The following is a 13,647-nucleotide window of genomic DNA, read 5'->3' on the forward strand; positions in this document are numbered from 1 at the left end:
AAGTAAAAATTTTGAAGCACTTTGTGACACTTTAACGATTTTTCTTACCAAATTGGCTGAGTGCCGACTGGATTTCATTTCCATTTGAACTGGCGTCAAGTCGGGTAGGCGGAAGCCCATCATTTCGCAACCACGTTCCACATAGTACGCCGAACCGATGCCGAGTATGTCGCTCACCGTGTTGCCGAGACCAGCGGCGGCCATCGTTGAGATGCACATGAAGGCGCCAAATATGCTTTCGATTGAGTCGCCCTGCATATGAGAGAATTCAGTGGAATAATTATGAAGTGGAGGAAAAATATTGCGTGAGTAAGATCATTTGAGAATATTTTGAGAATATTTTCTGCCACTAAAACACACGAAGTATTTTTATGCTCAAAAAATATATTATTATTTCCATGCAGAAAACTATTATTATTTTTGTTTGACATTTGGTAAAGAAAATGATCAAGTAAAACATATTTACCGCAACTATCATGACGAAATTGTCCAGAAAGCCAAAAGCGATGAATGGCACCGCGTTCACTATGCAAACTGTAAAGATATGAAAATATGAGTGAATTTTCAAAATAAAAGAACAACAAATACTCACTTCGCCGCAAATCTGCCATTGTGGGAGGTGGAGCCTTGGCCGCTAAATTAGTGAAATACAGTGAAGTAAAATGCAAGAATTATTAATTAAAATAAAAAAGAGTGATATAAAACTTTGAAAGATTTTTTCAAAAATTTTAAGAAAACATTTCAAATTTAACTAAAATTTTTGCAAAAATTCAAACGAAACGTGTGTTAGTGCGCGGCTTATGTGTTATGGTTAGTTTTCTTTGTGATTTTTACCCGCTCTTTGTTTAAGCCAATCCTCAGGAAAGGCGCAATAACGGCCTGTGGGATCAACTTCGCCCAGTCGCGGCACCTGCGAGGGGCGGCCGAAGCGTGTGCGCCATTGTGTTGCTGCAAGTTTGCCTGTAAATGGTTCAAGTATGCCATGCGGTGTGTGGGTGTGTGCGTGGAGGAGAAACGCGTGCGTGTGTTTGTTACGTTCATTTTGAAGTTTAATCAAATTATTTCATTTGTGTTGTCGTTATTGTATTGTCAGCCAAGTTGTCATCAACGGCAGCAGGATAAGGCAAATCGATTTAGTTTTTGGTGTTGTTGATGTTGTCGTTATTAAAATAATGATCGTATTGTGATTGTGTTTGTTTGTGCACAAAGGTATCCATTCATAAAAGTTGAAAGGGAGGAAAAATAAAATTAATTAAAATAAATTGAAATAATAGAAAGCGTAAAATTGTATTTGTAGAAGGAAAATGTATAAGTTGATGGAAATGTTTGGCTGGTAGACGTTTTCATATGCTAGAAGAAAGATAGTAATACTTACAAATTATAAAATAAATATGGATATGGCAGGATATATTGTTATAAATAGAGCATTTAAATGAGGTTAAGTTTTCCTGATATACGGTTATTTTAAAATTATATTTATACATATAAGGAAGTCTGTAGAGGAACTCTCCAAGGGGGCATCACAAGCGGGTCTGGGGTTGTACTCGGAGAAAACGGAACGGCTTGTGTTCACAAGAAAGCACAAAATTCCTCTATGGAGGTTCTCTTCTATAAATGGAACACAACTTTCTCTCAAAGACCGGACCAAGTACCTTGGGGTGGTCTGAAAAGCAAACTGCTGTGGAAGCACAATGTGGAAGAAAGAGTGAGGAAAGCCAGCACACCCTGGTGGCTCTCTACCTCTCTCATGCACTGGTGCTACATAACTATTGTTTGACCAATTCTGCTCTACGGTAGTAGTATGATGGACAGTCGTACGGAAATCAACCTAATGGAAGCCAATGGAAAGGGTTCAGAGGCTCGCTGCACTGTGCATAATGAGAGCTTTAAGACCAAATCCAACGGCAGCTCTTGAACTGGTACTAAACCTACCACCTATAGACCTCTTCCCTGAAAGCTGCGCAGCAAAATTGGCGGGTCGACTACTGGCTGCAGGAGAATTTACTTATAGGACCTTCGGGCATAGCTCGAAATTTCGGGATTCTGTAATATTAATCTCCCGATCCAGAGTGTATTCCTTTTTTTCATTTATCCCGAAATTTCGGTACTCTGTAATATTAAAGTTTCTCGAAAGTTTACTCTCGTCACAATAAAAAATGAAGAAGGCTTAATTGAAAACGTTTAATATAAAGTTTTATATCATTTCCTATGGCCGAATTTTCGGGATTCTAAAATATTAGTTTCTTGATGCCGAAAGGTAATACTTCTTGCAACGAAATTGAAACGTTCGTATGTAGTTGAGAACGATTATTATTAAAGCTTAAGGTTACTTTTCAATCGGGATTCTAAAATGTTCGTCACGGGATCCCGAGAGTATTACTCTCTTTGCATAAAAAATGTAGAATACTTATTTGTAACATTTTAATAAGCTATTCTCAATCCCGAATTTTCGGGATTCGAAAATATTAATTTCGGGATCCCGAAAATATTAACTTTCTTACAACGAAATCGAAATGTAGTTGAGGACGATTAATATTAAAGCTTAAAATTAATTTTTTAATCGGGATCCTAAAATGTTTGACACGGGATTCCGAGAGTATTACCCTCCTCTATCTTGCATAAAAAATGCAGAATGCTTATTTGTAACATTTTAATAAGCTATTCCAAATCCCGAATTTTCGGGATTCTAAAATATTATTTTCGAGATAAATGAAATGAAATATGCTCACCGAACTGTAAATTGCCCTTGAAGCACGCGGCCAAACTGATAAAGTCAACAAAAGGAAGAGAAATGGATAAACAAGTACTAAAGCTGCAAAGTAAAAGAAAGTCCGTACCAGCGCATAACAGCGGCAAAACGACACTTTCAAGCGCTACTAAAATTATTATGAAGACAACTTAATCAGTGCGGACAATACGCGCATAGTCTGCTGCCTCAGCAACAAATTGCACAGCTGTCAGCTGGAGGAAAATTTGCATTTGAATCGCTGAAATGATGTAGTCGAGCATTTTATGAATCATATATGTACATACATATATATGTATGTGTATAAGTACATATGTCTTTATCTATGTGTATAAATATGTATTTATGTATGTGTTTTATGTGCAAAACATGCAAAAAAGCTAATTACTGGAATGTCGCGTATACGCCATGGTGTCACTTCTTGGTTTTTGCGCCAATTTTGTCGGGCTAATTTTTGAAGCTCAAAAGTATTAAGCACTTAGCGGCAATATACATTTTTTGCATCCACTCCAACTGAAAATTTCACTTTAAACATTAATTTCAACGCCAAGTGGCGTGTGCTTGCCCATGACCCCAGCCTGCATAAATAAATATTTATTTGTGTATAGCATTCGTTATAAATAAACAAAGCGACAGTTGTGGCAATTAATTGTTGTGAACAGCACGAAATAATTAATGACGGGTTGGCGGCTTAAATAATTAATAATAATGTGGTGGCAAAGGCGCCAAGGGTTGGCGTCCAGAACGGACATAAGGTCGGTCGGACAATGAGAAGTGATAAAGATAACGGTTGTGGGCATGGGTAGAATAATAAAATTTGGCTGTTGGATGTTATCTCTGCAAAGAATTGAATATGACAATTTAATTTGAGGCTTACATAAATATGAAAGCAGGAATATGAAATACATTTTAAATGTTAAGAAAAGTATTAAATGTGAAAAAGATTGAATTTTTGATGTAGAAGGTAGATATGCGCTGAGTTTAATAGTAAATGAAAAAAAAATTGGAACTTTGGATTTTCGTTGGTTCTCAAAGTGTAAGGAAAAGCTTAATTCGGACCAAGTGTCCTCGGCCTTCATATACACATGTACATATATTATATTTTAATTAGAAGTGCCACCTAATTAAATGTAACCCGGCCTGGACTGCATCGCGAACAAGCCGAATTGATAAAATTTTTCCCCAATTTTTTGAAGATTTGTAATAAAATTTGTGAAAATATACTTTTTGTCATTCCGGGTCAATTTTGATCAGATGGTATATCGCTTTTCATAAATTTTTTTTATATGAAAAAACTCTCTTTTTGAAGTTTAGGAAAATCCTTTTTATGCGCTAACAAGGCTGTTAAGCTGTTCAGATCTGCATTGTGACCAAAAAGTACCCCGAAATTGTAAATATATTAAAACACCTAATATTTAATTAATCATCACAGTTTAGTATATTGTCACTTTCCAAGTAATCCCCACCATATGTAATACACTTATGACAACGATTTTTCCAGTACTCGAAACAATTTTTATAAGCACTTTTTGGGATGACTTCAGCGAATTTTGTTTTATCTCTTCGATCGACTGAAAAAAGGGATGATTGTTGACTTATTTGCATTTCAAACTCATAAATCCATGTCTCACCGGCAGTTATAATGCTCTCCGTGAATGTGGGATCGGTATACCTACGATCAAGTATGTCCAAAGAGACCTGTTTACGGTACTCTTTTTGAAAAAAATTCAGCTTTATTCGGATGAGTCGAGTAAGATCGCGTTTCATACCCAAAATCATTCGAACGGACTCGTGAGAGATGTCGAGCTCTCTTCCCATTTCTCTAACACTTGCCTGACGATTTTCAAGCACCATCTTCACTTTATTAATATTTTCATCAGTTGAAGAGGTCGAAGGTCGTCCAGAACGAGGCATGTCTTCAACGATCTCTGGACTGTATTTGAAGGCTTTTTACCACTCGTAGGCCTTTTCCAACATTCGCAACGATTCAGCACACGAAATTTTAGTTTTTTATAAATTCGTCTTTGGAATGTGATAAAGAGGCACGGTGAAGGAAAATAAAAGTTTAAGCGCAACTAAAATTAGAGTCATGTTTTCTGGAACAAAATTAAGTTCATAAGCTCTCAACGCCCTTTGGGCTTTTGATCTTCTCAGCATCATTGACCCATTCGTTTTATCCTACAATGAACCTACTACCATCATCGATGAAATGAAATTTTTACCAAAAATACGAAAACACCCACATATCCTTCGCTTCTCCTGCGCTCCATCGCCCCAACGTCATTTCCCATTTGCGTGGTTGGATAATTTCAACGCCGATTAACCCCAGCTGCAGTGTCATGTTATTTCGTGACCCGCATCGACTTTGGTGGCGCTTAACGCGCTAAACTGTAAACTAGCAAAGCGCATATTTGGCTCGAAGTGCGTGCACTAAACGGACGAAGTCAAAAGGACTCATAATTTGTTGCCACCACCTCATAATTGCACATGAAAACATTCAATTAAACGCGATTTTAGCGCCGTGCGCTGACTTTAGAAGCGAAATGTGCTGCAATGTGGCGTGGCACAATGGCGTGCGCTGGGAAAATGGCGGCGAAGTGGCAGAGCTATGCTGAGTCAGCACAAATGTAATTAACTGCCAGCGCAATGTGGGAATGAAATGGAAAAAAGAAGCATTTCACACATGACAAGTTGGGGCTTATGAAGCAGCGGAAAATAGCTGATATGTGTGCTTTTCTTTATTGTTGCTCGCACATTAGTTGTGCAGAGCATGCACATGACAGCCGGTGGAAAGATTATGAAGTCGAGAGTTGATAAATAGAATATGAAATGTATTTACAAAGCAAAATATTTTAGACTTTAAGTAGATAAAAAAATGCTCTCAGGGCTCTTTAAAAATGAGGAAGTTAATAGCCAGTAAGTTATGTGTGGACTACACAAGAATAAATACCTTTCAGTCTACCTTTCTCAAGCCAAAAGTCAAGCCTCCATCATTCTTTCACAGAAAAAGCTTTTGACACGTGATTGTCTTAGCTGTCTCATTTAATGTTCTAATTCACAGAAGCAGAAAACGGACCACCCTATTATGCCTACTTCCTGTGTACATTCACTGGTTGTGAGCAGTCGACACATTATGAATGCAGGCAGGCCTCTCGACTTGGCACATATTATTTCTTTATGCGAATATAAAAAGCCTGCAGCATAGACACGCTTGAGTGCACTGGCACTTTTAACAAGGTCAATGAGTTCAATGTACACAAATTAAACTAAAGTGAAATGTGTGTGTTTAATTTAGAGAATTTAAAATTTGTTCAACTTAAATATTTACTTTCCCTTTAATATTTGTATTTTCTTGCTCATATTTAATTTGCTGAATGTAATAACTAATTCACTATTACCCGATGTTCAGTATTATTAACTCTAGCCAACATATGGCGAAAAATGTTGCCTACATTTAGGGTTATTTTAGCCAAGTAACACACCTTACGTTCATTATGATTGGCATCAGATCAAATATAACCCCGATTGATAAAAACTAACACAATTTTTTAAGTACTTCTATACAAATTTTTATTGTTGCCTAAAAAATAGGTTCCTGAGCTAATGCCAACGCTTTAATTAGAGACATCGACGGCTCGCATAGGATGAGCCGGTGCGTAGTATTACGATTTTGGCTGACAACACGTGTTTTCGTTACTCAGCTAATAGCATGAGTTGGCATGCATCAGATCGTTGGATTACCTGAACTTTTATTCCCACCAGTAACTGCACTTTGGCATATGCACGTTTGGCCCTGGAGCTAAGCACTGTCCTTTTTCAACTTTTTCGATCTTATCGTCATTAACGGATGCTCTTTTATACAACTTAAAGGAACATCTGCCCATACCTTAGTACCTGCTGCTAATGTCATACTAGTATAATCGGTCGGGATACGTTCCTGACCAGAGCTGTCGGACAGATCTGTGCTCTACATTCTTTATGAGCTCCCAGTAATTAACTATGGCTAGATAATGACGACAACCTATGCGCATGACAGTGCATTGCTGGCGGAGAGTAGTAATTATACTGCCGCTTTAAGGAAAATGCAAACGCAATTGCCTGCTCTAGAATCATAGCTCACCAAATGGAACATACTGAAAACCCCATACAACTGGTACACATATGTATATCCTCAGGTTCGAAATATGACCAAAAATGGCCTTAATATGGTCAGTTGCTAAACAAGCGCAGCGCAAAATATTTGCGGATTAAAGACCACGTGAAAATCAAGAAGACTTAAGCAGGTTAAAGTTTGTGCAGCTGTGCTGCCGCTTACAATAGTTGCTCGATGCGATGGTGCCCTATCATCATGTAAAATCCATGAATTGTTCGTTCCACTTCCGGCCGTTTTCGACTGATGTTCTCAAGTTTATGATGGTCCAAACCACGGACATCGAAAATGGTTTAAGCTCGTTTTTTTCATCCATTTAATGATTGTTGATCTTATCGGCAGTTATAATGCTCTCTATGAATGTAGGATCGGAACTCGCACGATCAAGCATGCCCAAAGAGACAAAAATTCAGCTTTATCGGGACGAGTCGAGCAATAACGCATTTCATACTCAAAATATCCATCAAAATCATTGGAACGGACTCACGAGTCCGGACTCTAACACTTTACTTTTTTTTTATTTTTATCAGTTGAAGAGGTCGTCCATAACGAGGTATGCCTTCAACGATCTCTCGACCGTCTTTGAAGGCTTTGTACCACCCGTAGGTATGTGTTTTTTTATAAAACTGAATCATCGTAACCTTTTTTAAACATTCGCGCACGAAATTTGGTTAGAAATAAAAAAATTGAGATAAGAAGATCCGACATTTATGGCTCAATGGGTATGTAAGCAAACGAAATTGTCGCATTTGGAACGAAGAGCAACCTGAAGAGATTCAAGAGCTGCCATTTCATCCAGAAAAAAAAACGGTTTGGTGTGGTTTGTGGGCCGGCGGAGTCATCGGTCCATATTTCTTCAAAAATGATGCCGGTGAGAACATAACCGTCAATGGCGACCGTTATCGCACCACGATAATCGACTATTTCAACAAAAAGGCGCCACTTACCACACTTCGCATCAATCAATAGATTTTTGGCCGGTCGATTGGCCACCAAGATCATGTGGTATCACACCGTTAGACTTTTTCCTGTATATGTAAAGTCGTCTGTGGAATCCCGCTTCGAAACATTAAACAAAAAACATCACACGTCGAAATATTGGACTCAAAGGGTGGACCATCTGAGACCTAGCCGCGGCCACCACTTGAAAGAGATAATTTCCAAAAATAAATGCCATAGAATGTTCTTTCGAATGATAATAAGCAATCTCCAATAAATTTGAAATTTCTGTGTTTTTTCTTTAAAAAAGTAGGGAACATCGAATTGGATCATCCTTTACTTGATATACAAAAATTTTCTCCAACAAATATTTTGTATACGAGTTTTTAACCGGCATAGAACATATTTATTACATTGAAGTATAATTTCGTTCCCAAATTTCCACTACAATTACAGATAATTAGTATCTCGCTGAATCTATCATCCGTTCCACAAGTCCATTCGTAGTATTGAACTTCACAAACGTGTAATCCTGCGCAAATATTTATTATTGACAAGTTAATGCCAAACGATAGACAAAGTACTTCAAATACTTGCAAACTCTGTATCTAGTAGTAGTAGTAGTCTAAATGGAATACTCAAGAAAAGTTAAAAAAGCGCTGACATATAAACATTGAAATATAAATCCAGCTGCTACTCAAACTACAGCGAAATAAAAGAGATGCCATTGACTGAATGGTAGAAGAATTATTGAGAGCAAAAACAATATGAGAACAAAGCGATACGCAAAGCGAAATAAAATATCTCAAGGAGTAAAGGGAAAAGAAGTTCACGCATCAACAAGGTTTCAATTACTTGCAAGACAAGAATAAAAATACCTAAGTAAAAAGTAGCTGGCAATCCGGCTATTTAACAAAGCAGAAAAACATCAATTAAATCTCTTTAAATAAATGACAGCTGACAGCTTTCAATGCAAGCTACAAACCTTATTGACTCAATCAAGCTTAAATAAATATTAAAATATTTACGAGTGTGAGTTGAAATTTATAGCGCGGTGATAATTAAATTCAAATTACTAAACATTTGTTATCATAAAGCAAATATATTACCACCTGGCAATAAATTTTGTCGTTTTACCGATACAAATGCATATCTGAATACGCCCACGTCGTTATATACGAACGACATGGCTATTAAATAACCACATGCTATCAAAAGGCGCGTGAGTAGACAGCAGAAATGATAATCGATACGCTGAATAATAATAAATTCGGTTTTACGGCTTGACAGTTTAGGTTATTACGGCTGATCTGAAGAATTACACTTCGGCAGTTTGAAAAATTACAAACTTAATTTATGTGTAAAACTGTGTTTTAAACTCAATAAGCCGAACTAGTATTAAATATGGTCAGAAACCTCGTTGGACATAAAATTGGACATAGTCAGGGTCATTAGAAACTTCTTTGTTGTGAATATATAAGAAGTCTGTAACGAAAAATATCGGGTAAAATATCACTGAAGATTGTATAGAAGTCCAAATGTAGTAGCCGATGTGAAAAAAACTTTGTTTAGACACTAGTCCAAATTTCACTTTCAAACGATACTTGAGTTCAGACTCTCCCTAAAAGAAATCACTTTCTCCCAGTCATGCATGTTTACTTTACTACCCTTTAGACACTTACATGCCATTAAACCAGCGCATAGAACATACGCACGTACCCGTAATGCCCTCACTTTGCGGTGCCGTAAATGCTAACGCACCACTGCGTATACGCAACATTATTTCGCACAGCTTTTCCTAGTCATTTGTGTTTACGTGGTGCTCCGCGAATTATTAGGTAATTTGGATTACGACTGATTGCAGTGACGTGCTGTATATTAGTACTTGGAAAAGTTCATGTGTGAACAACAACAATAGCGTGAGAAAAATGCTGAGCTCACACACAAACAATGGAGCGAATAAAAGTTGCTGATTTGGCTAAGAACCACACGACCTTATTTTCGTGTGCGAAGAAAGCTGCAATAGCGAAAAATAACAGTAAAGTGATAATAAAGCAATAATTGTACTTGGTGGCGGAGGTGGACTTTTGCTTACGCTAATCTCAATGATAATTGCATTTTCACTTAGCTCGGAGAGTTTGCTGTAATTTGTTTTCATTAGGCTAGATTGTTGTCACACATGAGTTTAGCATGAAGTTAAGTGCGCGTTGAGTGAGAGTGCAAGATTGCGTGTGTATAAGGATTAAAAAGGATATTGTAAGGATATTACGGGTAAAAGTAATAAGAACGTTGAGTAGAGTATAACGTTGAGTAAGTATAAGTAGCTGGAAATGTAGTATTTTAAAAATAAGTATTTTCTATTTCACTTTATTGTATAGAACAATATCTTAATGCAGTTTTGGCCTAAATAGATTAACTTCAATTTTCATTAAGACTATTTTCATTCTAAATCAAATTTTCACTACTTTTTTGTTGTTTAGTAAAGAGGGAAATTGAAATGTTCAGTGTTAAGAATTAAAAATGTAATTAACTTATGAAAATCTCGATAAAAATAGAAACAATTAACTCCGGCTGCACCGCCGCTATATACCCTCTACAGGTGCATTTTTGATTGCACAAAAAGGTATTAAAAAATATTTATTTTGGTTTTGTTGGGTCAGTTTGTATGGTGGGTATAAGCTGCAATGGGCCGATCTGACCAATTCGATGGGAGATTGTACCGTTACCTTGGACAATACTCCATGCAAAATTTCTTGAAAATATCTCGAGAAACGAAAAAGTTTTTCATATAAGCACTTGATTTCGATCGTTCAATTTGTATGACAGCTATATGCTATAGTAGTCCGATATCGGCGGTTCCGACAAATGCGCAGCTTCTTGCTGAGAAAAAAATGTGTGCAAAATTTCAGAGTGATATCTCAAAAACTGAAGGATTAGTTCGCATATATACAGACAGATGGACGGGGCTAAACCGACTCAGCTCATTCTGTTGTTCTTTTATATACATACATATATATTTTATAGGGACACAACCGTTTTCTTACCCTGTTTAGGATATAAACATAAAACAAACACCGATTCGCAGCGAATTTCTTCCTCTTACATGAACATAGACATATCATTACAGAATCAAACACAGTTCGTATTGCATTTTTATTCTCAAAGGCTTTTTGAATACACATATACAAACTTTCTTAGTAGTAGGTGTACATAAATAATGCAGCTGCTTTGATTAATTTCCTTACAACAAGCTTCCGTTCAGCCCCCTCGTAACCGTTTCATAAATAACTTAGAGACAAGTCCAAGGTGTTCATATGCAGGTATGTGCCATACCTTCGTTGAGCCACCGAGAATTTTCATCATGATTTTACTTTGTGGTTGCAATGAAAATTTTCACCATTTTAGCACGTAAAATATATTTTTGCCACCGGCAAACAAAGTTCTTACACCGCAAGGGAGTCTGCTTGCTTAATAACTTTCACTACAAGTTTTTCCCATGAGAAGATTTTCGCACATACTAGCACATGCAAGTTTCTGCGCAAGTTTTTTATAGCAGCCAATTAAATACTCGTAAACCTGAAGAATCTTCAGCAGCTACACAAGATATATTATACTCACAATGTATGTATATAAGTACAAGTATAATACTGTTATTATTTGCCTCGGCAAGCACATCTGTGCCGCTTTGCTTTTGAGTAATTGGTTTTGCGACTGTGGGGTACATTTTGCCAAAATTCATATGCCTGAACTATAATAATGGTCCCGGTATTGGTGGGTGGGCGCTAAAAGCTCTCTATTGATTTTTGAGCTTAGTGCAATTTGTCAACACAGATAGCAATCACAGCAGGAAACGGCGGTTGGCGTATTTGCCGCGTGTATCTCATGTAAATCAGTGAATTTGCTTTGAATGTTTGTCTCCGCAGGCAGGCAAATTTGTGGAGATGGTAGTTGGTTGGAGTGTGGTGTGTGAGAAATGTTGAAGAGGGAGAGCATGGTGGAGTTATTTCGCAGAAGAGTGAAAGTATTAGCATAATTGATTTGATATCATGTTCCCTTAGAAATAAATTTGAATTCTTTAATTTCGATAAATTTGTTTCAATTGGGAAAAGATAACACTTTATGACACCAAACAAATAACTATTTATATTTTCATGCACTACACTCAAGTATACAATGTCATTTTGAGGGAAGTACGTATGTACATATGAACTTCAAATTAGTTGTTTCCACACAAAAAACCACCTGTAGCAGTGAGTAGGAAAATTTATAGCACAAAATAATTTTTCGATTTTCAGTTAAAGTTTGCTCAGCACAAAGTTTGGTAGGACAGAGCGGCAAAGTAACTTTAAAAGGTTAAAAATGCAAAAGTACATATAAAAAAATTTTGAAGTAATTATAAAAACTTTCGATTTTTTTGTAAATTATTGCTTAATGTAGATTCCATATAATATAATTTGCAAATATTTTTGTCTTCAAAAAAATTTCATATTTAACATTTTATTAAAATATTGACTAGTTTTAGACGAATTTAGAACAAACTCATTCCAAACAATTTGAAATAACTTTGAATATCGTTTTTCGATATTTTTATACCATTTGCATACCTTCGATAATTAAGAGAGGTTACTTGGTTCATCTAATTTCACCAGCATATTTTTTTAAAAGAATATGTCTTTACGGAATATGAAATTTAATTTCATTAGTATTGAAAACGAGAACTTCTAGAGTATAAGGGAATGAATAGAAAATTTTCATCTCTCCGTAAGTTCTCTGTAAAATATATTTCGAGCCCAAAATCAAAGCAATCATTGATCATTATAAGCAAAGATGGAAATTTGTTCTAAATTTTTTTTCACAATTGCGATTTTTTGAAAAAAATTTAAGTGTAAACTTTTTTTTTCAATTCGGTGCGTGGGTTTAATTGTTTTTCAATCCAATTTTTGGAATTTAATATTTCAATTCGATATTTGCCATTATAAAAAAAAATTAATTAAGAGTTACGGGATTACAAAACAAAAAAAAATTGTTGCCAACAATTTTTCAGGGCTGAGATTTTTTGCAAAAAATTTTATTTGTAATTTTTAAATATGAACTTTTTTTAAATAAAATTTTTTTCAAACCAATTTTTGGAATTAAATTTTTTATTTATTTGTTTTTAATGTATTATTTCAAAACCCTACTAATATATAATAAATCCAAATACATTTTTTGAAAATTTAATTCGATTCTGTAATTTTTTTTATATTTAATCACAAATTTAACAAAAAATCCCAAAATCAAAAAAATCACAGAAAAATCATTAACAAAACTTATTCGATTTTCAAAACACTATACTCGTACCAACATCAGTGACTTAGTGCCACTCAATTTTACGGGCGATTTGTTGCACCAGCCAGTTATTCAATTTATGCAATTTTAATAGAGAAATTATATTGTTTTCACAACTATTGCAAGCCACAAGAAATTTAAAACAATTCTGCACAAAATTTCAGTTAAATTTTCTATTTGCGCACGCATTTGCTAAGTTGTTAAGCTCTTTGAGCTCCCAGTTGAGTGCCGCCAGAAATGTGTTAGCAAATAGCGTTTGCACATAACATGAAATGCCTGTGTGTGTTATAGTCAAATACTAATCCGTTTGGCGACCTCTGCACGGTTTGTTGCATGCAGTGTGGCCGGAAGGTTTAGTTAGAACAACATTTTTGAATTTCCCACAGGCATCGTGTGCAATACATACACGAATTTCTGAACTGTTTTGGGAGGTTTAAATGGCAGCCAGTGTGTTCAAAGTTTACGGGAGAGACTTTGTGCGGAT

The 13,647-nt window shown here is 36.0% G+C and overlaps 1 protein-coding gene across 2 annotated transcripts in view; it reads right to left on the bottom strand.

The window, feature by feature from the left end:
- The window catches only part of LOC126752122 (transmembrane protein 65), a 53,055-nt gene that overhangs the window by 2,298 nt on the left and 37,110 nt on the right, over positions 1 to 13,647 (bottom strand). Inside the window, exons 2-5 of one of the 2 annotated variants that reach the window (XM_050462698.1) lie at positions 835 to 960; positions 593 to 634; positions 467 to 534; positions 49 to 252 (exon numbers count right to left, since the gene is read on the bottom strand). In XM_050462698.1, coding sequence (XP_050318655.1) covers positions 49 to 252; positions 467 to 534; positions 593 to 634; positions 835 to 960 — 440 coding nt within the window. The remainder of the gene's footprint in view (positions 1 to 48; positions 253 to 466; positions 535 to 592; positions 635 to 834; positions 961 to 13,647) is intronic. The other variant, XM_050462699.1, reaches the window with a different exon arrangement.

The sequence above is a fragment of the Bactrocera neohumeralis genome, chromosome 3 (assembly GCF_024586455.1).
Source record: "Bactrocera neohumeralis isolate Rockhampton chromosome 3, APGP_CSIRO_Bneo_wtdbg2-racon-allhic-juicebox.fasta_v2, whole genome shotgun sequence".
Lineage (NCBI taxonomy): Eukaryota > Metazoa > Arthropoda > Insecta > Diptera > Tephritidae > Bactrocera > Bactrocera neohumeralis.